General features: G+C 60.4%; 6 protein-coding genes across 6 annotated transcripts in view; 1 reads left to right on the forward strand and 5 right to left on the reverse strand.

The window, feature by feature from the left end:
- Positions 1 to 769, forward strand: part of IE81DRAFT_369035 (S-adenosyl-L-methionine-dependent methyltransferase) — a 2,324-nt gene extending 1,555 nt beyond the window's left edge. The window contains exon 3 of the mRNA XM_025517204.1: positions 3 to 769. Within this exon, the coding sequence (XP_025366653.1) occupies positions 3 to 348 (346 nt within the window). The 3' untranslated portion in view covers positions 349 to 769. The remainder of the gene's footprint in view (positions 1 to 2) is intronic.
- IE81DRAFT_23663 (hypothetical protein) lies at positions 3 to 1,336 on the reverse strand. The gene has a single exon (XM_025511183.1). It carries the CDS (start codon positions 1,179 to 1,181, stop codon positions 372 to 374), a length of 810 nt encoding a protein of 269 aa, XP_025366654.1. The 5' UTR covers positions 1,182 to 1,336; the 3' UTR covers positions 3 to 371.
- On the reverse strand, positions 1,337 to 3,282 carry IE81DRAFT_23638 (zf-MIZ-domain-containing protein). The gene is made up of 3 exons (XM_025511177.1): positions 3,059 to 3,282; positions 2,761 to 2,969; positions 1,337 to 2,626 (listed from the first exon to the last, which is right to left on the reverse strand). Exons 2-3 carry the CDS (start codon positions 2,812 to 2,814, stop codon positions 1,493 to 1,495), a joined length of 1,188 nt encoding a protein of 395 aa, XP_025366655.1. The 5' UTR covers positions 2,815 to 2,969; positions 3,059 to 3,282; the 3' UTR covers positions 1,337 to 1,492.
- A 1,873-nt stretch (positions 3,283 to 5,155) lies between these two features.
- IE81DRAFT_352147 (hypothetical protein) lies at positions 5,156 to 6,157 on the reverse strand (the record flags this gene model as incomplete). Its single annotated transcript, XM_025516629.1, has 2 exons — positions 5,156 to 5,795; positions 5,884 to 6,157. The coding sequence occupies 2 exons, from the start codon at positions 6,155 to 6,157 to the stop codon at positions 5,434 to 5,436; spliced, it is 636 nt and encodes a 211-aa protein (XP_025366656.1). The 3' UTR covers positions 5,156 to 5,433.
- Positions 6,158 to 6,349: 192 nt separating this feature from the next.
- IE81DRAFT_326464 (putative pox1-acyl-CoA oxidase) lies at positions 6,350 to 9,317 on the reverse strand. The gene is made up of 4 exons (XM_025514824.1): positions 8,673 to 9,317; positions 8,558 to 8,588; positions 8,267 to 8,458; positions 6,350 to 8,141 (listed from the first exon to the last, which is right to left on the reverse strand). Exons 1-4 carry the CDS (start codon positions 8,940 to 8,942, stop codon positions 6,475 to 6,477), a joined length of 2,160 nt encoding a protein of 719 aa, XP_025366657.1. The 5' UTR covers positions 8,943 to 9,317; the 3' UTR covers positions 6,350 to 6,474.
- An 830-nt stretch (positions 9,318 to 10,147) lies between these two features.
- IE81DRAFT_23733 (hypothetical protein) lies at positions 10,148 to 11,894 on the reverse strand. The gene is made up of 2 exons (XM_025511192.1): positions 11,291 to 11,894; positions 10,148 to 11,118 (listed from the first exon to the last, which is right to left on the reverse strand). The coding sequence occupies exons 1-2, from the start codon at positions 11,580 to 11,582 to the stop codon at positions 10,265 to 10,267; spliced, it is 1,146 nt and encodes a 381-aa protein (XP_025366658.1). The 5' UTR covers positions 11,583 to 11,894; the 3' UTR covers positions 10,148 to 10,264.
- Positions 11,895 to 12,228: the final 334 nt, after the last annotated feature.

The raw sequence follows: 12,228 nt of genomic DNA on the forward strand, positions 1-12,228 counted from the left end.
AGCCACGACTTTCTGAAAGCTCAACCAGACGACACTGCAGCTGCGGCGCAAATCTACTTTTTGCGCTTCGTATTGCACGATTGGGCCGATTCCATCTGCATCGACATTCTCAAGGCGCTTCGAAGCAAAGCGAAACCGGATTCCAAAGTGTTGCTGCTCGAAGTCGTCGTGTTTGGCGACGATTCGCGCTACGCCAATGTGCTTTCGGTGCACCTGGGCGCCGTCGCCGGATCGCACGAACGAACAGAGTCGGAGTACAATGCCTTGCTGGTGAAAGCTGGCTGGAGACCCAGCAAGACGTACCGCACGCGAAGCATCATGTCCGTCATCGAGGCCGTTCCTGCGTAGCGCGAGCGCGACTGCGAGCGAGACTACAAAAATGTGCGCGTGCGCGTCGCTCCCACATCCATGTCATCATTCGCATCGTCCCACCTGAGCGCCGCTTCCATTTCCTCGTCTTCATCCACCATATCCCAAGCTTCGCTGCGATGCGGCAAGTTTGACGATCCTAATGAATAGTTTGCTGTACCAGTAGCGTCCCATGACCTCGCAGAATGAAAGGATGCGGTCGCGCTGCTATCGGCGGCAGCGGCGGCGTCGGCGTCGGCGTCGGAGCGAGCTGCTGCCCTCCCACGTATGCTCAATTCCATGGAATCGTCGGCAGTCAAGTTGGCATTTCCGCTGCCACTTGGTTTCTGTCGCTTGCCCGCTCTCAATGGTTCCTCGTCTTCTTCCGGTGGATTGCTTGACATCGTACCCGCGCTCGTGCCCGCGCGCGGTCTCGCATCGTCGTGCACGCCGTTCGAAACACTCGACATTGCGCTGCTCTCGTGGCGGGGCAACGACCTGCCCGCAGCGTTGACGTGCCTCGCCAAATGCTGGGGAAGCGCAGCGGGTCGCAAAGGCGCAGCAAGACGTGGTGTCGGTGCATGCGCGTTCGCGTTCGCGTTTGCGTGCGCGTTTGCGATTCCGCTGCCGCTGCCGCTCGCAAGCGGCGTGTCCGACGACTGTCGAGCTCGCGCAGGTGGTGGGCGTACCGTGGCAGACAGAGGTCGATCGTCGTCGTCGTCGTCGGAATCCAGCGTCAGATCGATGACGTGAGCAGAAGCGGCGACTCCGTGCGCAGAAGCGGCGACCTCGGGCGCAGAAGCGGCAAGCTCTGGCGAATCATCCAGCACCATGACATCTGGCGTGCGCTGTCGCTTCCTCGTCGTTGTGCTCGATGGCGTGTCCCTACTGCCATTGCGTGGGACGACGCCAGAATGTGGCTCCTCCGCAGCAGGCTTCAAATCCGCTTCCACTTCCGTCGACGTCGTCGACGTCGACGTCGATGTAAATTTGCCATCTTCCGTCCTCCACTTGCCATCCGGCTCGATGAGCACACGCTCTGCAGATTCCGGTACGCGCTCCAAAATGTCCTTGCAAAAGCTGTCCAGACGGCGCTCCAAGTATGAGCTCGAGCGCGCGCGCGACTCGGTGGCTCTCGTCGCACTCACCCATCGACAAACAGATCCTCGTGACGAATGTCGCTGGAACACACGGGACACTGCCACACGGGCGACGTCTCGTTGAGACTGTAAAACGCGCCAGCATCAAACGTCTGCACGTGCGGACACGTCGTCGCCCTCGCAGGAGTCTTGATGGTCATGTAGCTGAGCGGGCATTTGAACCTAAAGGTTTGCGCACCCGCTTCGATCTCGTCGTCGTCTGCCGCTCGCTTCATTCCAGCAATGACCTTTTCCTTGCTGTGCGTTCTTTCTTTGGCTAGATTCGCTGCCAACTCCTCTGGCGAGGTGACCCTGCACAGCGCAATGGCCATGGCATGCGAAGTGGGTGCATGACTGCCCGACCTATCCGTCTGATACCGCACCTCGATCGAATTCGGCTTGTTGGGATCCATGAACAGCAAGCCCTTGCTGAGATCCGGCGGTGGCACCCTGCCGGCATGCTTCTTGCTGCCTTTGAGCGCACCCGCATACTTGGTGGAATTGACAAACAGCTCCGAGCCGAATGGGAAATCGATAAAGCACGGATGCGCTGCGCCTGTTCGAGAAGCGGAAGCATCCCATGCGGGTTTCGGTGCGACGAACAGCCGATACTTGTACTTGTCCGGCTGATCCTTGACCAGTTGCGCGTGATCCGCTCTGACGTTCATCCTCAGCAATGCCGCCTTTCTGCCTTCCGAGGGTGTGCACGGCAACAACAATGTGGACGTGGATGCCCACTCGTGAATCCGATAAAATGGCGAGGGTTTGAAATTCGGCTGCGTCGCTGGTGCGCTGCGCGTGGCAGTCGCCGCCGCGACGTTCGACGGCGTGTAAGCGCCTGCACCCGTCGGCGCACCACCACCACCACCGCCACCATACCCAGGAGCAGCCGGCTGCTTGACGGGAGCATTCTGAATATCCTTCATCCAGTCGAACGTGCCATTTGTCGTCTGAGAAGCGACTACGCGTCTTGCCATTTCCCACCTGGCAGCATCCCCTCGATGGTAGTAATCCTGTATGGCGTCGCGAAGCCTATTGTGCAGCTCTGGCTTGTTGCCAGAGATGCGCAGGCCCAAGTCCCTCAGGCTTTCTTTGAGCTGGGGGACGGTGAAGTTGTTGCCAATGTGGCTCAATATTCGCTGTGGAGAAGCGTGAGCGGCGGCGTGAGCGGCGGCGTCTCCTATTTCTCTCTCGCGCTCTCTCCCTCTCGCCCGCTCTCCCTCTCTCGCACGCTCTCCCTCCCTCCCTCCCTCTCTCGCGCTCGCACGCTCACCGGATGAAAGTGCCAAGGAACACCTCCGGAAGAGGGTCCTGCCAAGTGCGCCATGCCTGTCTCCTCCCCACTATGATTGCGTGGATGCGTTTGTGTGCTGGCAATGGCATGGGTGTGTGTATGCGTTGCGCGAGCGCGTGTTGTCTGCGCTTGGAGGGTGGACAAGTGGGCCTGTGAGAGGGGACCTTCTCACGCTTCTCACGAATCGTCTTCACATGCAAGTAAGTCGTGCCGAGAGCAAAAGTCGAGAGGAGAAGGTCAGTCGAGGAGGCTAAGCGGAGCAGACGGATGGACGAACCGCTGCCACTCAGCGATGATGAGGTGTGCGCGTGGGGGGCAAGTATAGGAGTGCACCGGCCGGTATACAAGGAAGCATCAACGCGATGCGCTCGTTTGCGAGAAATTGAATCAAGAATCACGAATCACGAATCGCGAAGTCGTGCATCGCTCGCTCGCTCGGGCATGCAGATAGATGATCACGTGATTTATCATCCCTGCGCGTCAATTTACGCCTGCTGCGCGCGCGCGCGCGTGCATTTGATTCTTCCCGCGACTCGTCTCGCCGCGCGCGGAGAAGAGTTGCGCATTTTGCGTGATCAACGTCATCATCTGTACGCGCGCGCGGCAGCTTGCGTGTATATATATATATACAGAGCACCGCGGCGGGAGCGAGGTTCAGGCAATCACGAATGTCTCGGTTGCGCAAACACGTTGATCAACAGGATTGGATGGTCTGATCGAGCAGCCTGCCGATCGCGGAGATGTGGCACGGCATCAACTCGTGACTAAGCCAGGCGCCCGCGCGAGCGATCACACGTTCCATTCGAGCGACTCCACCCACCCACCCACCAGCACTCCACGACTCGCGCACACACACGCGCGCACCGCACACCGCACCGCCATGACGAAACTCGCCGACGACGCCGAGAAGAATGCCGTCTCCCTGGCGCATCTCTTCATCTCCCACTTCAATGCTCAAGTCAAGCACGAAGCTGCGCATTTGCGCGAACGGAGCGCGGGCAGCGCGCGTCTCGTCGACATGGTGCAGCAAGGCTTGACTCCTGTGCAGATGCGCCATTCTCTAGGCACAGCCGAGCAGATGCAACGCTCCTTTGATCGCATGCTCGCATACACTGCCCCTCTCTCGCTCGGACTGGCTCTGTTGGAGTATGAGCAGCGCGGCGGGTGTGCGCGCGGAGCAGCAGCAGCAGCAGCGGCGCAGTCGGTGCACCACGCTCCTCCTCCTCCTCCTCTCGTCACCACTAGCCAAATCAAGCACCACCTGCTAGAGCATCCCCTAGATTACGCGCCATTTGCACGATTCGTGGACAAGGAAAAGGCGAATGGTAGTCTCGTGGGCGATCCAGCGTGGGAGAGCGAGCCGGGAAGCAAAAAGAACACCTTGCAGGCCCAGATTGGGAAAATGCTCAGCAAGCTACAAGAGGCAGTGTGTGAGTCGTGGGCCACGCCCCACGCACGCGCCCCCGCGCCCACGCTCACAGTGCACCGTTGAACGCTCGATCGCCATAGTCAAAGGCCTGGAGAGCGCAAACATAACCGCCCGCACCAACCCCCTCGTACACCTCCTCCAGTCGGTGGATCAAGAGACGCTTGGAGCGTGCATCTTCAACACGCCAAACGCACCCCTCATTCCATCCGGTCCAGCGCTCGATTCGTCTCCTGCACCATCCACCGATCTGGCCATCGCGCACCACGTTCGCGGGACCTGCCTACTCGACGCCCTGGCAGAAGCGCTCAAACAAAGCGGTACTCGCGCATTCCAAGATGCGCGATTCGAAGAGGCGATGCGTGATTATGAATTGGCAGCCGTTGGAAGTGTTCGCTCGACGGCTCTTTGCAACGCTGCTGCTGCCGCGCTAGCCTGCCATCGGTGCGTTCGTGGGTGACGCTCTGCTAGCGTTCGCCATGCGCATCACCCTGCTGAGACCTTTGCCCCACCAGCTTCGAAGACGCGCTTGAATTCTGTCGCGGTGCACTCGTGTCTAGTGCGGCATCTCGCGACTTGGTATGCGACCGTCAAGCCGCCATGGACCTTGCTGTGGGTCGCGAGGCTGTTCCACCTAGCGTCATGGACCCCGCGATCCGTTGGAAGGTACTGATTCGACAAGGCAGAGCATTGTCGGGGCTGGCGCTGGATGCCAAAGCCAAGTCGGAGGAGGACAAAGCGAAAGCGCGCGCTACAGAGGCCAAACAATGTGAGCTGCAAGAGCGCTTGACCCGCGCGACCCCGCTGACCTGTATGCCCCCCCCCCCCCCCCGCATCAGCACTCACCGCCGCCATCGCTGCCAAACCTTTATCAGCTCCAGTTGCGCGTCAAGACCTTGCCAAGCTGCTGCAAGAGTTTCCAAGCCAGTAGGCGTGGGCATCCGCTATGGATGTGCGGGCCTAGTCACGCCCGCGCGCCCGCCGCACTCGCCGCGTAGACCTCCCCTTTGAGCTCCCAAGCTGCTCTATTCCTCCACCTGCCCTTTTCGCTCCAAAATCGAACCACAATCTCCCACTCTTTGCCTCGAGGCATCCTGTCCCGTGCGTCGTCTGAGAGGGGCATGACGACGAGTGGCTGAAATGCGCGTCGCAGCGTCGTCTGAGCTTGTTGATGTGCTGCGGCGGGCGGATGGACGTGCAGGACTGGCACGTCGAGCGGTGGAGGATTAGGAAACTGGTGTGTGTGTGGTGGGGGAGGGGCCAGACGTGTCAGCACAGGGATGCTCGCAGGGCTTGCAGCACATCTCGAACTTTTGCCCCGCGCTCTCGCGCCGCACCGCACCGCCCCGCCCCGCCCCGCCCCCCTCACTCACGCTCAACATGCCACCACACACTGCGACGACGCTGCCGAGCAAGCGCTTGTTGGCTCTGCACCAAGCGTGCGTGCCCTCTAGCGCAGCTGTAGCTCCCTGTCCAAACCCAAGCAAATGCACATGCTCGCTCTGCCATCCGCACATCCTCAACTCGTCCAAAAGCGTGTGACAGTCTTCGATGAATGCGGAAGGATTCTGAGCGGATGCGGGAAGCACTGTGGTCAGGGGGGGCGTGGGGCGTGGTCCGCAGAGTCACGAGTCAGCTTCGCGCGCTCGCTCGCTCGCTCGCAGGCTCGCACGCACTCTCTCCAAGCGGATCCCAAGCATCCCACCACATGCCTCCGCCCAGCAGCGGCACCGTCCTCGCACCTCTCAGTGCCAAGACGGCGCACTGTGGCAGCGCTCGCTGCAGCTGTTTGCCCAAATCGACAAACGACGCTTGCGTGTCTCCAAGACCGTGCAGCAGTATCAACAGGTTGGAGTCGACTTGTTGAGGTGAGGCAATGTACGCGTGCTGAAATGCGATGCGCGACGGCGACGGCGGCCGTTTGATGGCGGGCTCGGTGATGCGCTCCATGGTCAGGCAGGGGGGGTGTCGCGCGCGGTGGATGTAGGAAACAGGATTGAGGGAGGCATGTATAAACGCGCGGCGGGTGCGGTTGCGGTTCCGCGCTCGGGGCGCGGCCGAGAAGCGCGCGCGCGCACGCACGGAAGGGTGAACGCAATCCCGCCCGCCCGCTCGCTCACTCGCACCCACGCACACACGCTGCACATCGACACTCGTGATATTAATAAAGGTCGAGCAAGCGACACTCGTAGCTCGCTCGGGGATCAAACAGTACGGAGGGGGAGAGAGAGAGAGAGAGAAGAGAGAGACACGCCCGCTCGCCCGCCCTACTTTTCATTCTTGGCAGCCTCGGCAGCCTCCTTGGCCTCGGCAGCAGCCTCTTCGCGCTCCTCTTGAATTTCCGTAATCTCATCGTCGATACCAATCGCCTCGTCGTAATCCTCCAGCTCAATGTCGGGTCTGAACAAGAAGGGCTTGATGAGCTTTTCAAAGTAGGGATGAGCCTTGAGCTGAGGATTCTGCTGTCTGACGCGTCCAAAGTAAGCCCTGTAGATGTCGCCATCCCACCTGCCAATGGGAGAGTTGAGGACGTGGTCGCTGATGGACCAGCTGTCCACCAGTGGAATGACGTACTTTCTGGTATCCGCGCAAAAGTCCGTCACCTTGGCTTGCACAGCGTCGAAATCGGCAGGGCTGAGCCAGCCGGATCGCAAAAAGAAGCTTCCCTGCTCCTCCATGCGCCACAAGCCGTAAAACACCGCCAGACGGGTCAAGTGCTCCTTTACGCCATCGCCCTTGTCCTCCATGCGATCGACGGCCTGCTTGAATTGACGGAAGATGAAGCCGCTGACGTGCACCATGGCAGCGACGAAGCGCGATTGACTGGCCTCTTCGAATGCCAGCTCCTTGGACTTGCCAGCCTTGATGTGCGATTGGTAATCCTCGCCGGCCTTTTTGACGGCGTGAGCAGTCACCGTGCCCCAACCCTCTTCAATGTGCTTCAAGTCGAGCAGCGCATCGCCTCCCTTGCACTTGCGCTTGAGGACATTGTCGAGATCGTTGAGATAATCCGTCGCATCGCCCGATTTCTTGCCCTCTAGCGCTTCGAGGTACGACTGGACGAGGGACCTTCCGGATTGCAGGGCGAGAATGTGATTGTCTCCTTCCCACGTCGCGTGCACAGCAAAGTCTGCCTCCATGGATGCGAAACCATTGTAGGAAGAGTAGCCGTGTCCACCACAGGCAAGACGCGCTTGCTTGATCGCTTCGAGCGTCTGCCAGACGCAGTGCGCCTTGAGACCGCTGGATGAAATGTGCGTGCTCTTTAGCTGCTCCAGCGCGCGATCCATTTCAGGTCCAGGCTCCATGGCTTCCAGGGATGCGCTCGTCTCTTCGAACATCTTGGTCAAGTTGAGCGCGGTAAAGGCGAAAGCGGTGGCCTGCGCGACGAGGGGCATGAGACGGCGTTGGTGGAGCAGGTAATCGAGAATGGGCGTCTCGTGCTCCTGCTCGGCCGAGCTCTTGAACTGTCTCCTGACGGCAGCATACCGCACCGCAATCGTGAGGGCCTTTTTGGCAGTGTTGGCAGTGTCCACCACCATCGACACGCGACCTTGAAGCAGCGCCACGTAGCTGAGCTGCTGCATGGGCGGTTCGAACACTTGTCCCTCTCGCGTGACTTGCGTGTGCTTCATGAGCATGTATGCGCGGGGAATGCGCACGTTTGTGAATTGAATGTAGCCATTGTCGATGCCATCGCGACCCATCTTTTTGCCAATGTCACCAATGTTGATGCCTGGCAAGAGTTGAAAGGACTGCGGTTCACGAAGAGGCACGATGAACGTCTTGACACCGTGTTTCTTGCCGCGAATGATCATCTGCGCAAAGACGGAGCAGTGCGTGGCGGTCTGAGCAGCACCTCCGATCCACCACTTGGTGGCACCAATGTTGGGCGTATGAACGACGAATTCGTCCGTCTGTTCGTCGAACGTGGCTGGGCGTGGGAGAGCGCGAGAGAGAGCGCGCGCGCGAGAGAGCACGGAGTGCACGGGGGCGAGTCAGTGCCGGCGAGCGCCCATACACCTCCACCGCCACGCCGCCACCTCCTCCTCCACTCACCAGTTGTTTCGAGACCAGCGACGTTGGAACCGTGTGCGAGCTCGGTCATGCCGAAGCAGCCGTACATGCCCTTGCAAGAGACGACGCCCTTTTCCATCCAGTAGGAGAATTGGTTTGCAGTGGCGCCCGATCGGATAGCGCCGAGGAAAAGACCATAGTGCACCCCGAAACGAGTCCAGAAGCCGGGGTCGACTGCCGGGAGTGGGGGTGAGGGTGTGCGTGGCGCGTGGTGCGTGGCGTGGCGCGTGTCAGAGCGAAGCCAGACGAGGAGATAGGCGCACCGTTACTCACACAAACCGATCAATTCCATGCGCTTGGTGAACTGCGACGAGGCGGGGGAGAGGGTAAGCGCAAGCGCATGCACACACGCACACGCACACGCACACTGCACGCCCCCTTCACTCACATGCTCGATGCTCTCGTTTTGAACGCAGTGCACCAGACTTCCAATCTTGGCCATGGTGCGCTCGCGCAACTGATCCTTGGTCAAGTCGTGCACATCGCCCATGTAGAAGATGGGATCTCTAGAAATTTCCAGCATGAACTTTTCCTTTAACAGCAGCTCCTTTTCCGTGCCGTGCTGAGCGATGGACATGGCTCGAACGTTAAAGGGAGGATTCTGCCTCTCCTTGGCCATCGTCTCTAGAGGCAGATTGTCCCTCCAAGAAGACGCCATCTTGTTTGTGTGTGGGGAGGGGGGAGGGGGAGGTGGGGTGAGGGGGTGCAATGGATGTGTAACGGGTGGGTGGTATTTGTCACGCGACGGCGGCGATGGTGGTGGCGTAGAGCAGGGACTCAAGAGGCACTGACGAGGGTGCCGGACAAGAGCACCACACTCCAGCTATAGTCATCCGCGACTTTCACGTCTTCTGTCGCCCGCACGCTCAGTGGTTGGCTGAGCGAGCCGACGAGATGCGTCGCTGCTGCTGCTGCAGAGTTAGTCGACCAACCCGCGAAAGGGGGGGGAACCTCCTGCGCACGCGCGCGCGCGCGGCTGCATCAGCAGCGCGTGAGAGCGATACCTTTTGCGGAGAGATTTGTCCGCTCTCTGTTGTCGCGGTGCGGGTGCGTGTGCGGTGCGTGTGCGTGCGTGCGTGCGAGTGTGCGTGTGCGGGTGCGGCGCGGTGCGTAAGCAAAAGGCCGGTTTGAAAGGCAAAAAGTCAGAAGAGTCTGCATGATGAGTGTGTGCGCGCGCGCACGCCCGCGATGAGGGAGAGACGCCTGGCGCATAGCGACGCGGCGATCGACCAAGCCGGCATGCACGACCATCACGCAGCAGACTTTTACACCTGCTGATGCTGCTGGATGCTGCTGCTGCCCTTGCGCCGCATCGTATTCCAAAACACGTGACTTGCACCCGGCTTTCAAATCTTGGCTGCGCATGCATGCTCTGCATGAGCGCGCACCCGCTCCTCCCGGCCGCGGCCATTCCGGATTACCGGCGAAGATCGACTCTCCCAAGCATGGCGATCCATTTTGTTTTTCTCGGCCGGCGGTGCGGTGAACATGTCACGTGCGACGTTCGACGTTCGGGGATGCACGAAGCTACGACGAGCGGTACTTCATCTACTGACACGACGAGCAGCGGTATTCTTGATTTCATCTACCGACCAACACATGCACACGAGCCTTTTCACCGTCATGCTCGACTTCCCTCGACTGTATCACTTTGCTGTTTTCCGTCAACTGTCCGACATTTTCACTACAGCACCTCCTGGCAGCCCCCCTTCGTGAGACACAGTGGGGGGCCATCCCGCTCGTCATGACGAGCGTGCGAAGCGAACTCGCGAAGGAGTGTCGTTGCCAAAATGATGCGATGCTTGCTTGCTTGCTTGCTTGCGTGCGTGCGTGCGTGTGTGTGTGGTTGCGCAGAGACAAAAGTATAGGACACGTACAGAGAGGAAGAAACAGTAATGAAACATGGACGAGAGCGGGGCGTTCGCGCTCGCGTGCAAAGGGTGACCAAAGAGCAAGATGGACAGCGCGCGCGCGCACACACTAACGCTGCTGGGTGGGGGAAATGTCCAAATCGGCGGCAGCAGCGATCGCAGCCTCGGCTTCAGCAGCCGCTCTGAGCGCCGCTGCCGTCGCCCCCGCCGCTTGACCTTGCCCAGCAGCAGCCTGATCCTCCAACGCGCCAGCGCCGAGCGTCTGTTCATTCTTCCAAGCCGGGCTGACGGGTGTGAAACCGAGCGCACCTCCTCCAAACCCGCTGCCTGCTCTCCTCACCTTGACGCCCGTAGCGCGTCCAAACGTGTTCACCGGCGAACTGCGTCCGCTACCACCCGGCGTCCCAGCCTCCGTTCCGCTCTCTTCCGCATCCGTATCAAAGTAGCCCATAGCTCCCTCCACGCCCACGCCATTTGCTCGGCCTGCCAAGTAGGAGCGCAGATAGCTGGGAGACAAGGGTGGACTGATGGCTGAAGCATCCAACGAAGGCGTCGAAGCCCCGCTGCCACCGCTCAACCTCTCCCCTCCTCCCGCGCCACGTTTGGCATGGTCCAAAGCAGCAGCAGCATCCTGAGTAGTAGCAGCAGCCGCAGCTGCGGCGGCAGCGGCAGCGGCAGCAGCAGCTCTCACCGACGACACCCTCGCAAAGCTTCCTCCCGTTCGCACCCATTCCTCTTCCGCATCCGCGCTGGCTGCAGATGCGCTGCGTGCTCGATGTCGCAGCAGCGCTTCAGCGTCGTACGTCCCAGGAGTCAATAGGGGTGCCTTGGTCTGACCTGGTGATGCGCTCGCGTGTGCGTGAGCGCCTGGAAAAGGTACCGCTTCGGGTTGTCGAGGAGGTAAAGAGATGCTGCCAGGTCTCGTCTGGTGTTGCGCGACGCGCACTCGTCGTCTAGTCAGGCCTGTGGGGGGCGAGGGGGGGGGTTTAGCGAAGAATGAGCATAAACAATGGCCTTGCCCACGCTATCCGCACGCATACACGAGCAGGCTGAGCATCTGTCGTGCCACGCTGTCCGCACGCATACACGAGCAGGCTGAGCATCTGTCGTGCCACGCTGTCCGCACACGACTCACCAAGTGTTCGAAAGACGGCATACCATGCAAAGTCGAGCATGCCAATGACGGCAATGGGAGCAAGGATGAGGGCAGCTGTAAGCCTGCAGAGACCGGGCAGTGGAGCCAAGAGCGGGGGCAATGGAGGATCGAGCAGCAAGGCTAGCAAGGTGCCGTTCCTCCAAGCTTGTCCGAGATCCGCTGATGGCGCTTGCGAAGCATCATGCGCGCTCCCGTACGCCGTGCTGCCGGAGAAGAGCTGCTCGGCCAAGCTCGATCGAGCAGAGAGGAACAGATCGCTGGCAGAGAACATGGCGAAGGTGCGAGGCGTGAGGACCGCGTGCAACTCGTGAGCGCGCGCGAGTGCAGGGTGTGTATATGCCTTTTCGATCCTTGATGGGGCGTGGAGTTGAGCGCGCGAGCTGTCGAGTCGAGTGTCGGTGCTCTAGGATCGCGAGGCGAGCGGTAATCTGAGAATGTTCCGAGAGGTGCGCGCGCGCGCGCCAGAGAGAGAGAGAGACGGGGGTGCGGTTTCGATCGTCGAGGGAGGCGCGCCGGCAAAGGGGGGCAGCCGGAAGGAGGCTATTTGATGGAGGGCGCCCGTGATAAGAGCGGTCGCGATATCCCTGCGGACCCAATGTCGAAACAGAGTTGCGGTCGAGGTGGATCGAATGAGAAGTCCGTTTGATGAGCGCGCGCGCGGGCGCGCACGGGAGGGCAGTGTTGGACTCGCGCGGACTCGGTATGCTGGTGGATTGCTGTGCTGTTGCGCAAGTCGGTCGGTGATGGTGATGATGATGATTTGAAAGGGGTGCGTGTGCGTGTGCGTGTGCGTGTGCGTGTGCGTGTGCGTGTGCGTGTGCGTGTGCGTGTGCGTGTGCGTGTGAGGTCAAGAGTCAATTAGTCGTCGATGAGTCGCTCCGACTGAAGATGCCCGACTCACGACTCACGACTGGTCA

The sequence above is a fragment of the Ceraceosorus guamensis genome, assembly GCF_003144195.1.
Source record: "Ceraceosorus guamensis strain MCA 4658 unplaced genomic scaffold IE81scaffold_113, whole genome shotgun sequence".
Lineage (NCBI taxonomy): Eukaryota > Fungi > Basidiomycota > Exobasidiomycetes > Ceraceosorales > Ceraceosoraceae > Ceraceosorus > Ceraceosorus guamensis.

Coding starts and splice junctions, on each gene's coding strand:
- IE81DRAFT_23733 (XM_025511192.1), bottom strand. CDS start 11,582: ATGTTCTCTGCCAGCGATCTGTTCCTCTCTGCTCGATCGAGCTTGGCC. Junction 11,119..11,290: donor TGCCGTCTTTCGAACACTTG/GTGAGTCGTGTG, acceptor CGCCCCCCACAG/GCCTGACTAGACGACGAGTG.
- IE81DRAFT_326464 (XM_025514824.1), bottom strand. CDS start 8,942: ATGGCGTCTTCTTGGAGGGACAATCTGCCTCTAGAGACGATGGCCAAG. Junction 8,459..8,557: donor CATGGAATTGATCGGTTTGT/GTGAGTAACGGT, acceptor CACTCCCGGCAG/TCGACCCCGGCTTCTGGACT. Junction 8,142..8,266: donor CGCTGGTCTCGAAACAACTG/GTGAGTGGAGGA, acceptor TCCCACGCCCAG/CCACGTTCGACGAACAGACG.
- IE81DRAFT_23663 (XM_025511183.1), bottom strand. CDS start 1,181: ATGGTGCTGGATGATTCGCCAGAGCTTGCCGCTTCTGCGCCCGAGGTC.
- IE81DRAFT_23638 (XM_025511177.1), bottom strand. CDS start 2,814: ATGGCGCACTTGGCAGGACCCTCTTCCGGAGGTGTTCCTTGGCACTTT. Junction 2,627..2,760: donor TTCCTTGGCACTTTCATCCG/GTGAGCGTGCGA, acceptor GCTTCTCCACAG/CGAATATTGAGCCACATTGG.